General features: G+C 40.0%; 2 protein-coding genes across 2 annotated transcripts in view; one reads left to right on the forward strand and one right to left on the reverse strand.

The window, feature by feature from the left end:
* The window catches only part of LOC146982920 (ras-related protein Rab-26-like), a 57,376-nt gene extending 52,669 nt beyond the window's left edge, over positions 1 to 4,707 (forward strand). Inside the window, exons 6-9 of the mRNA XM_085784205.1 lie at positions 639 to 704; positions 1,537 to 1,593; positions 2,490 to 2,566; positions 4,070 to 4,707. Coding sequence (XP_085640331.1) covers positions 639 to 704; positions 1,537 to 1,593; positions 2,490 to 2,566; positions 4,070 to 4,169 — 300 coding nt within the window. The 3' untranslated portion in view covers positions 4,170 to 4,707. The remainder of the gene's footprint in view (positions 1 to 638; positions 705 to 1,536; positions 1,594 to 2,489; positions 2,567 to 4,069) is intronic.
* LOC146982921 (arf-GAP with dual PH domain-containing protein 1-like) lies at positions 4,690 to 18,736 on the reverse strand. Its single transcript, XM_085784203.1, has 11 exons — positions 18,341 to 18,736; positions 16,172 to 16,302; positions 15,333 to 15,424; positions 14,288 to 14,370; positions 9,028 to 9,140; positions 8,505 to 8,651; positions 8,061 to 8,144; positions 7,666 to 7,728; positions 7,501 to 7,572; positions 7,035 to 7,263; positions 4,690 to 6,938 (listed from the first exon to the last, which is right to left on the reverse strand). Exons 1-11 carry the CDS (start codon positions 18,429 to 18,431, stop codon positions 6,910 to 6,912), a joined length of 1,134 nt encoding a protein of 377 aa, XP_085640329.1. The 5' UTR covers positions 18,432 to 18,736; the 3' UTR covers positions 4,690 to 6,909.
* Between the last annotated feature and the right edge of the window lie 1,067 nt (positions 18,737 to 19,803).

Genomic DNA, 19,803 nt, shown 5'->3' on the forward strand with positions numbered 1-19,803 from the left:
ATTTCAGCAGGAGAGTTTGCAGGTGTCTGTCTGTGCTGATTAATTGTTCATTAACAGTGAGCAGTTGGTTCAGGTGCTGTCGGAGCTCATACAGTCAGAAGTGCTGTTTGTTTCCTTGTAACGCTTTATCTTTCCCCTGTGTATGTGCTGTAGTTGAAACAGGATGGAGCCGACGGTGTTGATTAAACTGATGATGATCGGTTCTCATTACCTCAACACTGTTTCTCACTGTATTTCTCTTGCTCACACACGCTGTCTTGCTTTTAGTCGTTTTATCTCTTTGTCCTTGCCACAGTTTTTCCTCTCTCTACGCCTCTGTGTCTGCGCATTTTTACATCCTTTTGCCCTATTCATCTTCTAAATGCTGTTTGCTCTCACTCTCCTCCTTCCTCTTTATTCATGTCTTTGGATTTAATGCTCAAACTCGTCCTTGTCAAGTCCTAGACAAAGGTTTCTTTTCCTTAAGAACTTTTTTTGTGTGGTACCACACACTTTTCTTTTCTTATTTCTTATCCTAGGTTGTCATTAATTTTTTCTTTTTCTTTTTCTTTTTTTTTTAGCATTTTTTAAAGTCATGTCCTTTTGCTTGTCTAACAGCTGCACCTTCACCATCTCCCTTTGTCCTGTGTCATTAACAGGCATGGCTGACTGAGATCCATGAATACGCCCAACAGGATGTGGTGCTCATGCTTCTTGGAAACAAGGTAAGGCATTATGGGAAGTAATTGTGATGGTAGTTAGAAACCCAACCAACATTTCAACTTTTTTGTATTATATATTGTTTTGTATTATGGATTTTCTGTCTGACATTCCCTGACTTTAAACTAAACAGTGATTCTTTGGAGGACAACTCTTGCACAGTCTATATTTTTAACAAACTAACTGTTAACAGATACCACGAAAAGATCAAAAGCAACAATAAATTGACCAGATAACTCAGTGACTTATTACATGTCTTGCTGGGACTTAATTTATCTCATCCCTCTGTGGTATACACCTTCACTGTTGTCCAAAAACTGTATAAAATGAGACAAACACTCTGCTCTGCTCTGTTGCATGAATGAATGGGCCTAGACGAGCCACAGAAAAGATAGACAGACTAATGGGCTGTGTTCGTCGCATCTGTTGACCATAAAAGATGTAGGATATTATCAGAATAGTCCTGTATGAAGTTTATGTATGAAGTTTCCCTAATACATTTACTTGTATTGCATCTGACGTTACGTGTCAATGTAATTTGCAAATGTCATCATGTTTTCAATAACTGCCATTCACATCCATCCCTCTGCACAGAGAACAGATGTCTCTGCCTCAGAGCTCCGTCTGGTTTCTGTCCCCCCCGCTCTCCATATCAGCCCTTAATTAGCAACATGAGAGTCAATCTCTACTCATTAGCTGCCATCAGTCTTGAACACCAAGAGAGGCTTGTGTGCAAACTGTGGACAAATAGCGGACCAGATTCCCTGCCGTTGATTTATGTATGTTGTGGCTGTAGCGCTGTAGCGTTTGTGACCTGGTTCTCCCCCGTCTCACCAGGCTGATGCCACTCATGACAGAGTGGTGAAGAGAGAGGACGGAGAGAGACTCGCTAAGGTGAAGAGAAAAGGAGCACATACTGTACAGCTTCACTGTCTGAACACTGCAGCTGTTAGGATGAGAATCTGCACCAACATAACCACATCTTTTAATTTTAGTGGAAATCAAAACCCCTGTCTGTGACCAGGAACCGATTGGATTTTTATGGCAGATGAGAAGATAATGAATATTATAGAACAGTTTGGATTATCTACAGATGAGTTTTCGCTTTCACTCTAACTCTCTATCCCAGAGATTGCCTCGCTCTAGGGAGATCTAACACCTGCAAACCAAAAAGATGAGACAAAGAAATGCCAGCAAATGCCGATGATGAACATTTGATGATGAATATTTATGTAAATGCCTTATGGGTCATCATCATCTATAAAGGTTTTTACTAGTTTCTTCAGAGAGATAAACTGTTTCATAGGCCTTAGTTTGGTGATAAACTCCACAGCTACCAAAACAAACACTAAACAGGAGAAAACATTTATTTTCAATTTCCGTGACTATTGTTTCCCAGCATGGCCCACAAAGCAAACAGCAAACAGCCAAGTGATTCTCTCCTGAAGTGGGAGCAATAAAGTGCCACTAAGTAACCTGAGGCTCAGACCAGGAGGGAAAAAAGCATCAGTTATCATCGCTGAGGGCTGAGACTAATTCCTCTGCAGAGGAAACGCTGCGAGACAAATTTATCACTTCAGAGCTGGAGTTATCCATGTAAACAAGTTCTCAGCACAACTGCAGTGCTGTGAAATTCTGCTCTAAATCTTTGTAGAATTTATAATCGATAATTATACTTGATATTATTTTTGATTTAAAGTGTAAACAAGTGTTAGACTCTCATATGTCTGTGTGTGCTTTGGATGAAACGGAGAAGACCTCCCGTAACTGTCATTGATTTGACACTGCAGGAGTTTGGAGTTCCCTTCATGGAGACCAGCGCCAGGTCAGGTCTCAATGTTGAGCTGGCATTCACTGCTGTGGCTAAGTGAGTATCACTCTACCTGCAAGAAAATCTTTAATCATTTAATCAATTAATCAAGTTCATTGTTACGTTAGAAATGTAACAAAAGCAGAAATCAGTCACATTTCAGGTTAAATCACCAAAAAGTAAAAAAAAAAATGTCTCCAAGTTCAATTTGTGAGTGTCTGTGCACTGGGGGTCTTAAGTCTCCACATCACACTTCTGCTGGTTGCACATTGGATCAAGGTTAGCCTTCAAACTAGCTGTGTCAAAAAAAAGTGCTACTCATGCATACACATCATAAACTGACAAGTGAGCACACAGAAAACCTTCCTCCACCTGCAGATGAATGTGAAAACAGCCTTCTAGTGTCAAACTCTGCACTAACATCATCCGTCAGTGAAGGTCAAACATCCAGGTCAGGTGACAATAATGATTAGAGGGGAACTTGACTTGGAGAATATACAGTTATGTTCATAATAATAGCAGTGTGTTTAAAAAGGTGAGTAAACTTCAAAATTCTTCAAATAAATTGTATTTTAAGGAACACAACTGCATTGGGGACACTGCACATTCTATTTCAAACCAAGAAAATTGGAAAAAGTAATTTAATTTGATAATATTTTACAGAAAGTCAAGAAATATAATGTTCAAAAAAATAGCAGTGTTGACATCTTTTTTTACACGCTTGCTGGTGTGTTTGGGGTCATTGTGTTATTTGGCAAATTGTAACCGCTTCATTACATGTATTTTTTTTAACAATGGGACTTTGCGGGGGCTTCTTGCTGGTAGCTTGGCTTCACATAGACGTCGTCTGATTGTTACAGTACTCACAGGCAATCTTAGATCTTCTTTGATCCTCCTGGAGCTGATCATTGGTTGAGCCTTTGCCATTTTGGTTATTCTCCGATCCCTTCGAATAGTCGTTTTTCTTTTTCTTCCTCGCCTTTCTGGTTTTGGCTGCCATTTTAAAGCGTTTGATATCATTTTAGCTGAACAGCCTATCATTTTCTGCACTTCTTTATAGGTCCCCTCTTTTATTAATTTCTTAATCAAAGAATGCTCTTCTTCTTAACAGTGTCTTGAACGACCCATTTTACTCTGTTTTTCAAGGACAAATGCACAGCCAGCGTACGCAGCATCAGTTGCCTTGATCCTTGAATAAGGGCCACCTGTTTAACACCTATTTTTTTCACATAATCAATGACCTCAATAATTGAACCTGGCACTGCTATTTTTTTGAACACGCCCCTTTCAGTAAATGATTCAGTTTCACAGAATCAGCAGCATGCACGTCATGCCTGTTGGGTCTGTTGGTTTTCTATACCTTTACTAAACCTTCTAGAAAAAGTTGAAAAAAAAAAAAGTTGAAATTCTAACAAAATCAGTGATTTATCTTGCAAGTGATGTCGGACTGCTATTATTTTGAACACAACTGTATATGTGCGTGTGTTTGTCTCTACTTATATATAATCTTTTTGTTTGTGGTGAGTGACTCTTCTTTCTTCACATCTTCTTTTGTGTCAGGGAGTTGAAGCACAGGTCCATGAAGGATCCCAGTGAGAAGTTTAAGCTGCAGGAGTACGTAAACAAGGAGATGAAGGGCGCTGGATGCTGCAGGTCCTAAAGCCTGCTCCAGTCACTCTCTGGATCTGTGTGTGCCTGTATGTATGTATGTATGTATGTATGTATGTGTGTGTGTGTGTGTGTGTGTGTGTGTGTGTGTCGCTCATTATCATACTGCATATGTTCATATCTGGTCTGATCAGAGATGAGGAGTCAGCTCCAGCGAGGTATAAACCCTTTTGTCCCTTCTGTTTCTCCACTGCGTCATCTCTGTCCTCAACCTCAAACTGTTGCTATGCACTTGTCTCGCCGCCCTCCTCCATCTTGTGTGTGCTGTTTTTCCTCCCACTGCAGCTGTGACTTTAGCCCCAGGTTATAGTTGGCAGGCAGGACACAAACTTAGGCACTGCACACCTCAGTTATTAACCTATTAATGCACATTTCCTTCCATTTATTGGCACTATTATGGTTTGGACTGTTTGGCCATAGAATCTGACACCCAGCAAATACCTTTGCATTACATTGTGTGGTGGTTTTATTGTGAAGGGATTTAATCTTGTTTTGCAGTAATGAGGCACACATCTTTTACAATCATTTATTTCTTACATCTACTTAAAATGTCAGTGAAATCTGTTTGAATGTTCCCTCCTTGTTCAACGTACATAAGAATGTTCATATACTAAATGTATAGTGATGTGTCTTCTGTCCATGGTTCAGTGTTCACATCAGTAATTCAGGCTCTCAGGAGCCACTTTAGTTCACCAGCATAAACTCTATTGAAGCATTTCCATGATTCAGCTGTGGATATTTGAGAATATGTTCAACATGTTGTAAAAGTAAATGAATCTTGCTCTTTTGTATACAAAAATACTGAGTACAGAAAAGCATCATTAACCACGTTAAACCATATTTTTAGTAGATTTAAATTCATGCTAAATGCAAAAAATAGTTTAAACAAAACTTACAGACACATGACATGCATGGGTTACAGAACCTTGTTTTCAGACACATTATTGGGATTTTTTTCTATTATTGAGGAGCAGTTTTGATTTTTGGAGAGCTCTAATGCAACCTCTCTTCTTAATAATATGTATTCATTTGTTTTGAAATGATTTAAAATCAGATGGTCCATCATACTGTATGATCTATAAACATTGGGGGTTTCAACAGTGTAAATATTTAACACTTTTTTTTCTGCATGTAAAAAAAAGTCTCAGTAGAGGAGAATAGCACTTTAGATGGTAAATGTGGGTGGGATTTGGGGAATAAAGACCTACAGTATGTTGACAATGTTAACTTAAGTATTGTATATGAAAACGTATGTATTTCTGTTTTTAATTTTTCTGTTTTATTTGTAACCAGTGTAAACATGACTAGACTGCTTTGATTCTTGCTATTGTTTTACGTTCATTAATATATAAATGGGGTATAATAGTGCCATGATCTTTTGAAAACATTTGACCAGTTTGTTTCTTATAATCTGTTAACAGTATTTAACCTATTCTTCAGAAAGAAGCATAGGCCTCTTTTTATATGACAGTTGCTTTGGTAGATTTCATCTTACTCATAGAAACCATAGAAAACTGAATACTGTACAGTCTCCAAATCTTGATGTTCTCAGTAATGTATTGGTTTTACTACTTTTCATGTGCAAATTCTTTCTTCTAACTCTAAATTAACCACAATAAAGACTGAAGGAAACGTGGCTTTTACTCTTTTAATAACGACTGGATTTCAGATTTACTCACAAATTCTCTGAGTTTGAGTTAAAAACAATGTGTCGAGTGGAGTTAATGTCCTCAGACGAGACACACATGCTCACAATGTTTCCTTGAAACCAACTCTTTACATTTGACTGAATGGATCGCTACTCAATACTTGCAGAAAACATTCTCATGCCTTTGTCTGATGCACTACACAAATTATGTTCATCTTCAGTCACTGATGTTAACAAATGGGGGGGGTCATAACAAGTTTAAAACTTTCTCTTTGTCTCCCTCTGGTGGATAAATAATGACACGACAAGAGATTGACTGCTTAATTTTATCCAGTTATTTGTATCCTTTTAGAAAAATTAGACAGGAATGCAAGATAATAATACTCACACAAAGCACTTAGCATTCAGCTGGTTGAATATGTACAAAAAGCAAAAGTGGCTGACGGTACCTGCAGTGCCTGGTAGCATTGTATTGAAAGCTGGAAATTAGTTTAAAAAATAAATAAATCAGCAAATAAATATGGTTTTAACTCTGTAGACTGTATTATGTCTTACTGACATATTACAGTCCTGTGTCAGATTATGTTTGAGTTTGCCTTTAACTTAGCTTAATGGCACAGTTTGTACACTTGGTTGAAATCAAGAAAATAGAACAGAGACCACCATGTTGAAATCTCTTCACGTCTGAGCAGCAACAGTTCTGATTCCTACACAAAAAGGCACACATACATAACTTCTGCACATTCAGGCCAGGATGACTGGCCTTTTTCAAGTATGTAAGTTACATCAATTGTCAGATGGGTGCGTTAGGCTAACATTCATGAGCACAGAAGTGATTCTGAGAAATGGATAGCACATAATGTACCGGTAAGTGAAGTTGAGCAGGATAGCGGGTTGAGTAACAGGCGTACTTATGAGAACGGTAATTGCAGTCTAAGCTGTCTCACCTTTTCTCTGTCACCCTTCATTTTACAAGAGCGTCTATTATAAGATATAAAGTACGTATCCCACCACGTCCTCATCTTCCTCCAGCTCCACTTCATTCCCCTCATCCTGCATTAATAGTTCTTCAACACTAAGACGGTCATGGTTTGTGCTTAAAATAGGCCTCCACTGCAGAGAGAATGGGAAAATAAAGATATCAGAGCTTGAGCAATTGGGTAGAAATTGCTGAATTATGTCTAGACTTCATTGGATTGTTCAATTTACCTGCATACTCCTGAGGCAGCATTGGTCTGTTGATAACAGTCTGAAATGCAGCCATCCAATTTTTCTGGTCCTCTTCCGTCTCGCATGCACAAAGAAATTTCCTGTCTGGCGTCACTATGGTAATTCCAAACGGCCAGTGGTTGCCCTGAATGTTAGGAGGAAGGCCAGGAAGCACTGTGTAGCTGTTTTCCTTACTACCAACGAACACCTCACCTCGTGCATAGGCATCCTGCAAGCACAGGGAGAAACCGTTAATCCTCTTTATTAGATTAACTGCCATTTTGTGTCAGTGAGTGAAACAGTTTGGGCATCGTGTACCACAGAACAAATATCCCCAAGTTTTTAAGTTTTTTTGAGGTGTTGCAAAGTATGAACAGACTGATCCAGACAAAAAGCCAGAGCGGCATCTACTGGCCACAGTGTGTTACTACAGCAGCAGCATCCTCAGAACAAGCAGTTTCAGTACCAGTGGATCTTTGAAGTACATGAGCCTCCTGTCGTCCATTGTAAACCATCTCTTCTTGAAACCCTCTGTGTGCTGTGGGACAGAACCAGAGGCTCAGTTCAGAGATAATTCCTTGGCAATGTACACAACAAAAATTGTACCTCTATATATTTAGAAATGCCTCACCTTGGGGCCAGTCTTCTCCATATAACCCTCCTTTATGTAGTTCCTGCTTAGCTTTGGCAACAACTGAACAAAGAACAAAAACCTCACTGATGAAAACAGAGTAAAACTGTTTGCAAAAACTCCTCTTTGGCTCCTCAAGAAGACACTACGTTTCATCTGCAAGGCTTCTTCAGATCTAAAGAGGCTTTTCAGTTCTTTTTAGAGCTGAAAAAGCCTTTCGAATGAGAAGCCAAAACTGTTCATTTTAATTAATTGCAAATTTCACAACATAAAAGGGTTTGAATCTCCTTTCAAAGCCTAACATGATAGTAGATAAATAGTTTAGTTAATCAAATAACCAACTGTGTGTGTTATTTGCAGGACTTGTACATGAATTGGTGTAAACATGTACTCACATCGGAGTTGGGAGCCCCAGGAAAAGCCACCTGCAGGTAGTGAAACCTGGCTGCTCTGATGGCGTTGAACCAGTCCACCATTTCCTTTATAACAGGACATCAGGAAGTACAATGACTGACTCATAGACATCATTAGTTCCAGCAATATACACAACACTCATCTTGAGACCAAATGTTTGTCCTTTTTCTAAATGGTATTTGTAAATGAGAAGAGCTCTCAACCTAAAGTCGATGTGCACCATGTGAGCATATTCTACCACAGTTTTATTTCTCGTTTTACCATACGCCATGGGGTGATTCTCACAAATGTTGTTAAGCCTTTGTACAAATGAACATGAGCTACACTCTGACTTGTAACAACAAACCATTTCCACCAGATGGACACACATGCCTTCTGCTGCCACCACAGACTCACTCTCAAGCAAGAGAGGCACTGTACCTCACCTTTCCATCCTCATGGTAAACAAAGATATTTCTGGTGCTGTTGTCCTTCAGATAGGTTATCTGCAGGCCATGGGCAGTGCCAATTTTAACTGGCTGGAAAGTGGCATTCACACTATTGATTCTCATTATTGCTTTGGGCTCTCTGGCCTGCAGAAAGAAAGACAAAAATTAGACACAAGATAATAATTGACAGTCTTGTCTCCTCATGTCTGCAAAATACTTTTTGTGTAGGTTGTTAATAAAAAGTTGAAAGTACAGATTATGACTGGTCCATGCAGGCATGAATTACTTTTCCTCCTCCTCCTCCTTACCAGTATGGTGTCTAAATGAGAGAGAGCTACATTCAGCAGAACACGTGGAATTTACACGTGGAATATTTGGATTTTATGCAGATAGTTATAAGTATAAGATTTAAATGGGATTTGAAAGGTCTCAAGAGGGAAAAACAGAACATTTCTAGACGGAGCAACATTTACCAAGGGCAGATTGACTGTAACTGAAATACAGATGAGAAAGCACTCACATCATGCTTATTGAAGTACTTTAGAACACCCTCCCGCTCGGACAGAATAAATTTTCGGCTGAGGTACTGTCCATTGTCTCTGCCTCGTTTCCATAGAAACCCCTCTCTGTAGCCTGCCAGGAAGGGAGCCACAATGGTCGCCATTAGCATGGAGCAAGAATACAGAGACGACTTCAGCAGACTTTTACAGAATCTACAATACCTCAAAACACAAGACAAGCATTAATAAATAAAAATTCACAAATGAAACCTTTGCTTAATTAACTTAATTTATATGAAAAGAAAAATCATATAGATGCAATGGCTCTCTTATTTCGGGGCCTTTTGGATGCAACAGAACAATCTAAACTCAACACAGAGAATTCATTACCTTATAATATTTGATACAGTAAACTGCTACTTCTTTACACATGTTTGGCCTCCTAATGAATGCAACCAATATTTTATTTTCTCAATTAGCTAATTTTTTTTGTCTCTACCGACTTCAAAGAAATATCTGGTTCTTTACATCAAGTTCCACCATGTTCACCAGCTGGTCACCAACTCCTGCTTGGTGCTGGGCAGATAGTAAACACAAGGTTTATCAGAGCTTTTCACTGACAACAGCCGCCTGCTGAGAGTGGAAGTGAGAGTTTGCCGGCCAGAAAACTAAAACCCTCAAATGCTCTGTGGAGCTGCAGGGAACAGCACATTACACAAAGGTCGTAGGTGCATTTTATGTAGAGGGACTGCCAAGGGTGAGCTTTAAAGGACATGATATCATGATGGCAGACAAGTGGGCAACCTCTTTGTCACATGCATGTTGTGTTATGTTCTGCTTATTATAATAAACATTTCAAAGGAGGTTAAATCGAAAGCAACTGGACTTAGTTATTTGTCTAGGAAGACGTTTCACCTCTCATCCAAGAGGCTTCATCAGTTCATGTACGCATCTGACCAGGCTGGGACTGGTCCAACTATCTGGTGTGGAGACTCACTATTTAACCTCTTGTGTGGGCGTTCACAAGGGTGATGATGTCACTGGTTCCCATTTGTGCTCCAAGTGCCAACGACAGTCGTTTAAATGACTGCCTTTGATGGAAGGTTGGTTTCGACTTCGTTAGTGCCCTATTGTGTTATAACGACAGTCGTTGGAGCCACTTGCCACTTGTGAACAGTGGTTGTTCTTTGAGGCTAGATTGTTGAATCTCCTGGGAAGGGATGAAAGGGCAGCATTGTAAATTGGAGATAGGTGGTGTCTGAGGCCACCTCCCCTATTGAGGGATGGTTTCTCTACTTTTACAAAAATAGCTTCTTTGACTCCTCTTTCAAACCATCTGTCCTCTCTGTCTAGGATTTGGACATTGCTGTCCTCAAAGGAGTGGGCTTTCTCCTTGAGATGTAAATGGACAGCAGAGTCCAGTCCTGAGGAGTTTGCTCTCCTGTGTTGGGCCATGCGTTTATGCAGTGGTTGTTTTGTTTCTCCAATGTAATGTAATAAACATTCAATTCATCCAGTGAATTGCAAGTGCACCAACAGCAATTTCAGTTTGTGCAACAGTGGTTACAGTCACAGATCTAAAGCTAAGCCTATGTAAACAGAAACAGCACAGGTAAAGGCCACTGAAACTGTGCGTGTGTGTGTGTGTGTGTGTGTGTTTAAGTCAAGTGTGTATGCGCATTTTTATTTATTTTTTTAGCTATGTGGTCAGGTCACCATTCTACACAGCTTACAGAAGTGGTGGAAGGAAGCATCTCTGCTTCTACTACACATAAATATTTCACCTCTAACTGACAGCTTCCTGTACTGTCACTGAAATAAACGCTCTCCATCTCCAGCATAAACACATGCATGAAGGCTTTTTTCAATATAACAAATTAGTCAAGATGAATAGGTCTGGTAAATGCCCTCTATTTTAATGTCTAATGAGAAATAACAATTACCCTTCGCCTACTCATCCTCTTTGTCTTCCTCTCCCTCTCTGACACACACAAACATCTTGTTGGCCCTGCTCCTGACACTGACCTCTCTCTGAGCCAACAGAAACAGCACTGCAGGAAGAAGTGCAAAGTCATTGGCCTATACACACACACCGGATTGCTCCAGATATCTGAGATATTGACATATTGGTATTGGTATTGGTACTACAATGAATCCATCTTCAGTTTGAGCTCCATTTCTCTTTTTCATAAGCAAGTGTTGCCTGATTTAGTGAGAACAATGCCCTCTTGTAGCCACCCTAAACTGCAATATCCACAAATTGCAACAGTTGCACTTCGTACTGGTCTGTAGTCGAAGAATCTGCAAAGTAAGTAAAAAAGTAACTGTACATGACATTTCATTATCGTTGTCAAATGCTGGTACAGTATGAGCAAGAAGGGCATCTCTGCTTTTATAGAGGAAATGGAGCTATAATTAGACATTTTAATGACTGTCTGATTGACCACCTGCACCTTTGGTCCCTCCCTTTTCCTTAAGAGTCCTGCCTCTTTGTACAGTAATAAAATGATCACAGCCTGGGCCACAGACCACAGTAAACTTCCAGTTGAGAAATGGCCTCATCAATTATTCAGCAGTCAGAATGTTTTGTTTCCACCGCTGGGAAGGAGGAGGTCAGACTGTCTACAACATGACACAGCAGAGGAGAAGAGAAGTCACTCAGTGTAAAAACAGGGTGTCAAATATTTGCAAACAGGGAAAAGAAAATCATGTTTTACACCGCAGCATCCATCTTTTTTTCCTGGCCTGAAGTCTATGAGCAATGTTATATAGAATATTTGTACACAAAGGAGACCATTCTTCCGCCATGGCACACACAGCCACATGCCTGTAAACCTCTGCACAGCGCAACACAAGAGGCCATTGACGGAGATGAAGAGACACAGAGGAAGAGTTTAACAGTCATAAGACTCCGATAGTAGTACTTTGTCTTCTCTACCATAAAGGGAAAAGTGAGATTTTACTAGTTTTTCGTTTTTACATGCAATTGTTTATTACAGGTTTTTAGTCCAAAGTGCGATTCCATTTTGCTGTTTTGATATATTCAGTCCCTCTGAAAAAGATGTCAGTGTTTCATTAAAATGTCCCCCTTCCCGCTTTTTAACTTTTAAATAGGGAAGGAGGAGATTCTATTTGTATTCATATACAACTATATTTTGCTCTTTAACACAGTATTGATTTCAGATGTTACCTTCCATCACCTTTTGTGTGATGTGTACTGTAGTATGTGAACCTGACGCTGAGGCTCAATGAATGATCGTTTTACTACAAATTTAGCAAGAAGTTCCCACCCATTACTTACACAAGAGGGATGTGGAGTAACACGATAATGTCTTTGAATATTCTGCCAAACATGGTCACAAACCATGCTTTCTATCACGTTAAACGTACTCGCATTTTGCACAACTTCCTGTTTCCGGCACAGACGAAACCAAGGGAAACCGTCAATAAAACTGGATAGAAAGCGTAGTACAGTATGTAATCGTCATATGTTATCAGCTGAACATATGGAGCTCACCATGTCGGACTATACTGACAGCTTCCCATTTCCCCTTTAACTGTGCTTACTGTAAATTGCGTGAGTTGCACCATCCTTTAATGCACAACTCCTTCACATGTGGTTGTCGCAGTAAGCCAGTGAGAAAGCACACGCAACATCAGAGCCCTGTTTTACCGTAACACTTGAATGGGATTAAGGTTAATAGTTAACAAGTCAAACTTTTTAAAGGAATAAGTGTTCACTTTACCCTTTGCCCCACCTTAGTTTTTATATGACATATATAAATATTTATGGCTTGTATTACACTATAATGTGTTGAACAGTTGAACAAAGTGCAAACTTGTTTTACATTAGCAGTCAAACTTCTGAGGAGTGTTTTTAAAGAACAAAAACAAAAGCAATAGTTTATTTCATTTGAGTAATATTAGAGCAACTAACTTGCTTTACATGGACTTAAGTCAATCTCTTGCCTTCACCATTGACCATAGTGATGGCCCAGTCTTGGCATCTGTGCATAATAGAAATGATTTTCCAATCTTAAAACATAATAGCTCATCTTAGCCTCTACATGCTCATTGCCACCAAGTTTTGGGGTTTCCATTATTGACTGGTCTAGTCTGATTAGCGCCCAGGTTGTGATTGCACCAGGCAATTGGCCAAGAGGCATTTGTCATTTGTGACACATATATTCACTGACACATTATTCAACACAAAAGACAGATAGCGGTTATGTAAGATACACTTGAAGAGGAAGGGAACTTAGGCCTTCCAAAATGATTTCACACAGTTATCCATCACAAAAGGGGTGACACATGCTCTAGTTAGGCAGAAATAGATGTAGGTATACTGTACATCAGAACAAAAGTGGGAAGATAAGGCAGAAAGAAACGAGGGCCCAAAAGGAACAAAGTAACGACAGTAAAGGGTAGTTTTCCTCTCTTGATGACCAGCCATTCTGGCACACTGTCCATAACACCAAGCTACCTAATGAGCAGTCTAACAGTCTTACAGGCCAACTAGCTGGGTAATTGGGCTGGACAATGGCGGTGGTAATGTCAATAGTAACGCTGCCTACTGGGCCATGAGTTACTCATTATTGCATCCTTTGACAGGACCGTGCTGAAAAGGACCCCCTCTAACACACACACAGTGAAAACAGGAGCAGATATTATACAGTGCACATCATCGACTAGTTAGCGACACAAGAGGAACTTTCTCAGCCAGATTACTGACATATCTTTAGAGCCGCAATCTGTCATGGTTAATGATGATGGATAACAACAGTACACACACAGTACTAAATAAATATTTGAGGGTGTTGATTACATTAAATGTAGAATCTAAGTTGACAACTGTTTGGTTTGGAAATACACTACTCACTACAAATACAATTGTATAGTAGAGTTGGGGGCATGCTTTGCCTAGCTAAGCATGAGACTGGAAGCAGGGAGGAAACAGCTAGCCCATCCCTGTCCAAATGGAAGTTCCAGTATTATTCCAGTAGTAAGTTAATTAAGTATTTCCCATACTCCCAAACTATTGCTGCAAAGCGGACTGTGAGATGAGAACTCACTTCCCTTCCTCTTTCTTAGATGCGATCAGCTGCTTCAGTCAAGAATGCTGGTAATGGTAAATGGATGATTCTGTTTTCCTGCTGAGTATTCATTCAAAGCTGCACAGGAGGTGCTGTGTGAGACATAGACAATTACTTGTTTCCCTGAGTAAGCAAGACGTATAATGTGTTTGTGGGTAACTGTAGAGCGACGCATTTAATTCCTTACCTGCCGAGTAGGGTTCCTGCCTCTCCACAAACTGAAACTCCTCCCTCTCGTATTTGGCTCGTATCCACTGTTCCTGCAGCAACCTGCCGAACAGTTGGTAGTTAGATGCTCAGTGTAGCCTGGGTTTGATGTTTACTTCCTGTCTGGAAAACTCATTCACTTACAGATGTCAGGACTGCAGGCTACTTTTCATGCAAACTCCAAAGAGAAGCAATCAAATATCTCTCAGCTCATCATCTCATAATTATCATTTGTGTCTCCCTTTCTACTCCATCTTTCATGATACTGATTATTACACCGCTCATGCTCCACTTTTATCTCTCGTCCATCTTCATTATGTTAATTTCTGTTTTGTTTAACAATTATATTTCATTACATCTTCAGCATGATTTCAACCAAAGAGACTCATTTCAACATTCTCACATACAACACAGAGGTTTGCACACTGCTACCAGGAGCTCAGAGCCCTTAACGCCTAATGGATTCATTTTTTCCGTCTTTTATTTTTCCTCTAAACAAATCACCCCTCATAAAACACACTGCTGGTCCATGTTAACATAACCTTCACATCTTAGTGTTTTCTCACTGCATATTATCCATATTACCAGAAAGTTAAGGGAAAACCGTCCTACTGAACTGTTACTTCCTGTTCACAGAGGAGCTTCCACAATCCTCATGCCAGCCTGGCTACCACAACCATTTATTGCCCCGTGTTATTGCATAGATTCATTTTGTAAAATTGTAATTGTAGTTTTACAGCTTTATGGCACAAAAAAATCAATACTGGTGCAGAATGATTTCACCCATCACCAACACTTTTACCATATGATCAAATCTAGGCTCCTCATTTCATCCTGAACTGTGAGAAAACGTCATGGTCAGGTACAGTATGTGTACAACAACCTTCGTTACCATGCCTGTTAAAAATCAAGACAAAACGTGACAGAAAAACAGTGACTACAGATATATACTTACCCATCCATCTTTCATTTACAAAAGAGACTTCAATTAGATATTAATGAGTGTCAAGGACAGAATCACTTACATGCAGTCTTTGTATGTGGGGCAGTAGTAGAAGGCGGGAACTATCTTTTCATATATGACCTTGGCAGCGTTGTTACCTACAGAATCCATGAACTGCAAAAGCAAAACAAGGAACATTTGATGTTTGTAAGGGATATCTTTGAGCAGCAAGTTGCTTAATGACAAAAATGTACACACATATATTTCAGTAATATTTTTAATTCTTTCACGTTGCCTTCCTCTGGGCAAGGAGAATGGCAAGGGTAATTCTTTAGAGTTTCTTTATCTAAGGCAGTGAATGTAACTGAGCCTGCATTGAAACAGCTGAGAAGCTACAGATCACACATGCACACACACCAAGGGAGAAAAGGGGACAGAGAGAAAGATTTACCACCACAAACCCATTTTCTCTGGCACATACACACATGCAAACCGAGGTGGACAGGAGCATGACATGCAGTGACTTATATGGATGTGTGAAAACAATTCAGCACAACCTAAACCTGTGAGTTTCATATTTGAACACTGCCGGACACACACATACACACATGAAAATCCATACACACACAAAGACATGTTTGTATTTGCCAGCTGCTGGCTAATGGCTTTCAGGCCATGGTGAATTGAGACTGATGACTTGTCTGATTCTTCCAAGCCGAGATGCAGGAGGAGGGGCGGTGTGTGGGTTGTGACAGGCAGAGAGTGATGCTCACAGTGGAGCCTGGGTGAGGCCAGAGGCTGCAGACATTACTTAAAGCCAAGGGTTAGATCATTATCAATGATCTTCTCTTGCAAAAAGACAGGGCTTTTTGTTCAGGGTGTGTGTGTGTGAATAAAAATCCTTCAGACAGCGGTTCTCACCTCCACCTCAGACGACCTCCAGGGATCCAGCAGGACAGACTTCACCTTGCTGATCTGTGCAATGTTTCTATGGAGGCCTGAGCAGCTGTGACACACAAACACACCAAGGGTATAGGATGCCCACTCCGGGTCTGCAATGCAACAAACAGACTCATGTGAAGAGCTTCACGACAACACATATACAGATGCACACAGAAAACCACTTGTCTAAGTAACTCTAAACACACCAAAAGATTTCTCAACTTCCTTGCAACAGGCACACGCAGCTCAGTTGTATTTGAAGCGGGCTGACCAAAGAGAAGAGTAGATAACCAAAACAGAGGTCAACAGGCAGACCACAGCAACACAGAAGGCTCGCCTTGAATTACCCCTGGCAGGGAACTAGTGTTTCTCATTTACACAACAGCCCACATTTACAGTAGCTACTGCCTTACTGCAATACCTGCTTAGAAATGGTGAACTATCTTCAGATTTATTTTTGGTTGAATCAAAGTTCAAGCTCATCTTTTATCAGAAACTTTATTATTCTCATATTGTAAATACATATAATCACATATAGCTTTTGAATGAATTTAATTTTTTTAATATTGTAAATTCACATGACTATCTGCTGCATGTGCCTATGTGGTTAACAAGTAAGTGCTTTATGTCATTCACACCTTTTTTGTTTTGCATACATGAAGAGGTCCAATTACCTCCAACACCTCTGTGCTCTAACAAAACACATTCTCACAATCACTAACAAACTGAAAAGTAACACTTTTGTTATGCATCATCCAGTTAACCTTTTGCTTGTGAGAAGCTCAGTGAAAGTGAAGGTCAGAGCATTTAAGTTCAATATTACTTTGAATTGTGGAGAGAGTACAATGCAGCAAGCATCAATTTCATAGAAATTCACATTTAAATTTCTTTTTTAGAGTAATCAACTTCAACAAATACGTTTAAGTTCAAGTGTGTGGAGAAACCAAAAACAGCAAAGGTGTCAATAGCTGCACACACACTCAAAACACAAGTCTCATTTTCAGAATCATTACTCTCACACAAGGTGAGATGACAGCTGCAATAGCAGTTACTTTCTGAGTGAACCAGAGAAATAGGACAGTGTGAAGTGCACACACAATGTAAAAATGGTATGGGGAGGAGAAAAAAAGTACTTCCTTGTACATAATCTAAATACAGCACACAAATAACACTGTGCATCTGTACCGAAGAGACAAGAGTGAGTTAGCCACTCCCATTTTCTCTTTATTATGAAGCTTCAGTTGGATCTAGGGTCTAAATAAAGCCAGATGGCCAAGAAGCTGATGGAGGTCAATTGCAGATGGCCAGTATGATATGACATGTCATATACATTACACCTTTAAAAGACCTGAATTAAATACTGAATGGATCAGAGGAGAGCTGGTGTTTATTGGCATTTCATACAATATTACCTTGCATCTAAGACTCATCATATTTCAGGATGGAGCTCTGTTTTTTCTTGAATATTAAGACAACCTCAAACACATTATTCTAGTAGACCTCTTTGACCTGGAAGCCACACCTGTTTGCATATGTCCACGTTGTGAACTGCAGCTTTGATTAGTGCAAAGCAACTAGGTGTGACCACAAGGGTGTGTGTGTGTGCACATGTGTATGTACCTATGTAAGTATGTTCATGCTGAAGGAAAACCACTACACTTTTGTCCCCACAGCCTGAAGACATTTGAGAAAATCCCCCACCCTCAAAATATGATTATGAACCATATTAAATACATTTTGTAAATCATTTTCTAAAATGAAAATTGAGTACAAAGATGAAATGAAAATGTTACCGATTTAAATGACAACTGGACTGAACGGATGAAGTTCGTTTAAAAGCTTATTCAATTAGAGCTTATTCATTGTTTAGCTGCCCTTTTATTAAAATATTACTGACTCCCCCTGTCTAACGATTTTCATTATGTCAACTGTTTCATAATGACCATGCCTAGACAACATCGTGACTGTCTGAGAAGAGAAACTAAACGACTTGTCCTCTCTGGAAGAACTGAGCACACTGAAATTGTACTGTAGTGACATTGGTACGGGACAGTCATAATAATGTATTACAAACTGATTCAAGTAGGAAGAGGTCAGTTAAACGTGTCAGGCATCTAGACTGTCAGTGACTCCCCTCCTCCAGCCTACCTGCAGCCCCACAGTCTGCACAGTTTCCATTCCCAGGTTTCCCCAGAAGCTGCTTCATGCGCCGTCGGTTCGTCTCTGGGTCCGAAGCCATAATGCCAGCGATGATGGTTGTGCTCGGTCGGATGCCTCGCCTCCTCCACAGCGGATGTAAACCTCTCAAACTCTCATCTCATGGAAAGTAGCAAGAAACAAAAAAGAAAATACCGCCGGATAGTTAGTTACACTGTACTCGGAGAGTGAAGAAGTGCGTCGCAACGCTGCACAACTATGAGAGAGAGGGCTAGCTGTCATTAAAAGTGGAGGGAGGCTGGACAGCGGCGCATGGTCAGTCTAATGTTCATGCTAAACAAACATAAATGCAGTTAACTCCGCTCTCTGTCTGTCTTGGTTTGAAGTGAGACCCCCAGCGGTCAATATGGTGACACGGAGACACACTCACGACGACACTCCCAGACAACGAATACACCCACATGTAGGCGAGCCCTTTCCTCACTTCTTCTGTGAGTAAACATGCAGATATACACGCAGGGCCGTTGTATAGGGGAGAAAGGTGATGATAATTCTAGGGGCCCAGCGCCCAGCGGGGCCCACAAAAAACCCCTGTAGTATAGTTGTATGACTGATTTATTCTGCATAAGACCCTGATTAATACTCATAGTAATGTCTCAAGGAAATTTAAATCAAATGCAGCTGGACTTGGTTATTTGTTTTTAACCAAGTCCAGTTGCATTCGATTTAAATTTCCTTGAGATAACTATGACCTGGACAAATGAGAATATTCACAGGCTTACTTATAGTAATGCTGCATTAGCAATTATTCAAAACAAAGTAGTAGACATACATAGTCTAAGAAAAAAAAACCGGAAAAGTTAGGGGGTAGGGGCCCACTTTAGTATTCTTTAAGGGGGCCCAGAATTCCTAGCAACGGCCCTGTATACACGGCGTCTGGTAATAATATGTCTAGAAAAAATATTTCATAGGCCTGGTAAGCATTGTTTAGGACGACACATAGGTCTAGGCTGTAATATAATTACCATCATGTTATAGAAACAGTCCGCTTAAACTTGACAGAAGAAGCATTATTACAGACACACAGGTGCTCTCAGGTGTTGTTGATTAGCCTCGTGCTGAGATTGAGGTTGGTGGGCGGGGCTATGTTGTCATTTACAAGAGGTTACTAAAATGAAGCCAATTAGAGGGGCTGAAGTGCAGGTAGTATTTTATATACTTTATATTGTGTCCCTGTCATTATGCACATCTCTCACAATGCAATTTTTGCTCTTCAAAATAATTTTGCCCTAAATGTCCCTTTTGTCATTGCTATGAAAACCAAGCTCCCAGAATTTATTCACATCCCCTGAATCTATTTCTCTTCCCAGTAAATGTTGCTTTTGAAGGGGAGTGTGCCATTACAGCAGCACTGTCTGTAAAAGCACACACATTAGGCTAGTGCACATCAAAAG

Source organism: Trachurus japonicus, chromosome 8 (assembly GCF_045865225.1).
Source record: "Trachurus japonicus isolate A0001 chromosome 8, Traja_1.0".
NCBI classification, from domain to species: domain Eukaryota; kingdom Metazoa; phylum Chordata; class Actinopteri; order Carangiformes; family Carangidae; genus Trachurus; species Trachurus japonicus.

What these genes read in the sequence shown, in the direction of transcription:
- LOC146982921 (XM_085784203.1), bottom strand. Translation starts at nt 18,431, where the DNA reads ATGGCTTCGGACCCAGAGACGAACCGACGGCGCATGAAGCAGCTTCTG. An exon ending in TGCAGACTGTGGGGCTGCAG is followed by an intron (nt 16,303 to 18,340) that starts GTAGGCTGGAGG and finishes GTTGCATTGCAG; the next exon opens with ACCCGGAGTGGGCATCCTAT. An exon ending in TGTACTTCAAAGATCCACTG is followed by an intron (nt 7,264 to 7,500) that starts GTACTGAAACTG and finishes CTGTGCTTGCAG; the next exon opens with GATGCCTATGCACGAGGTGA.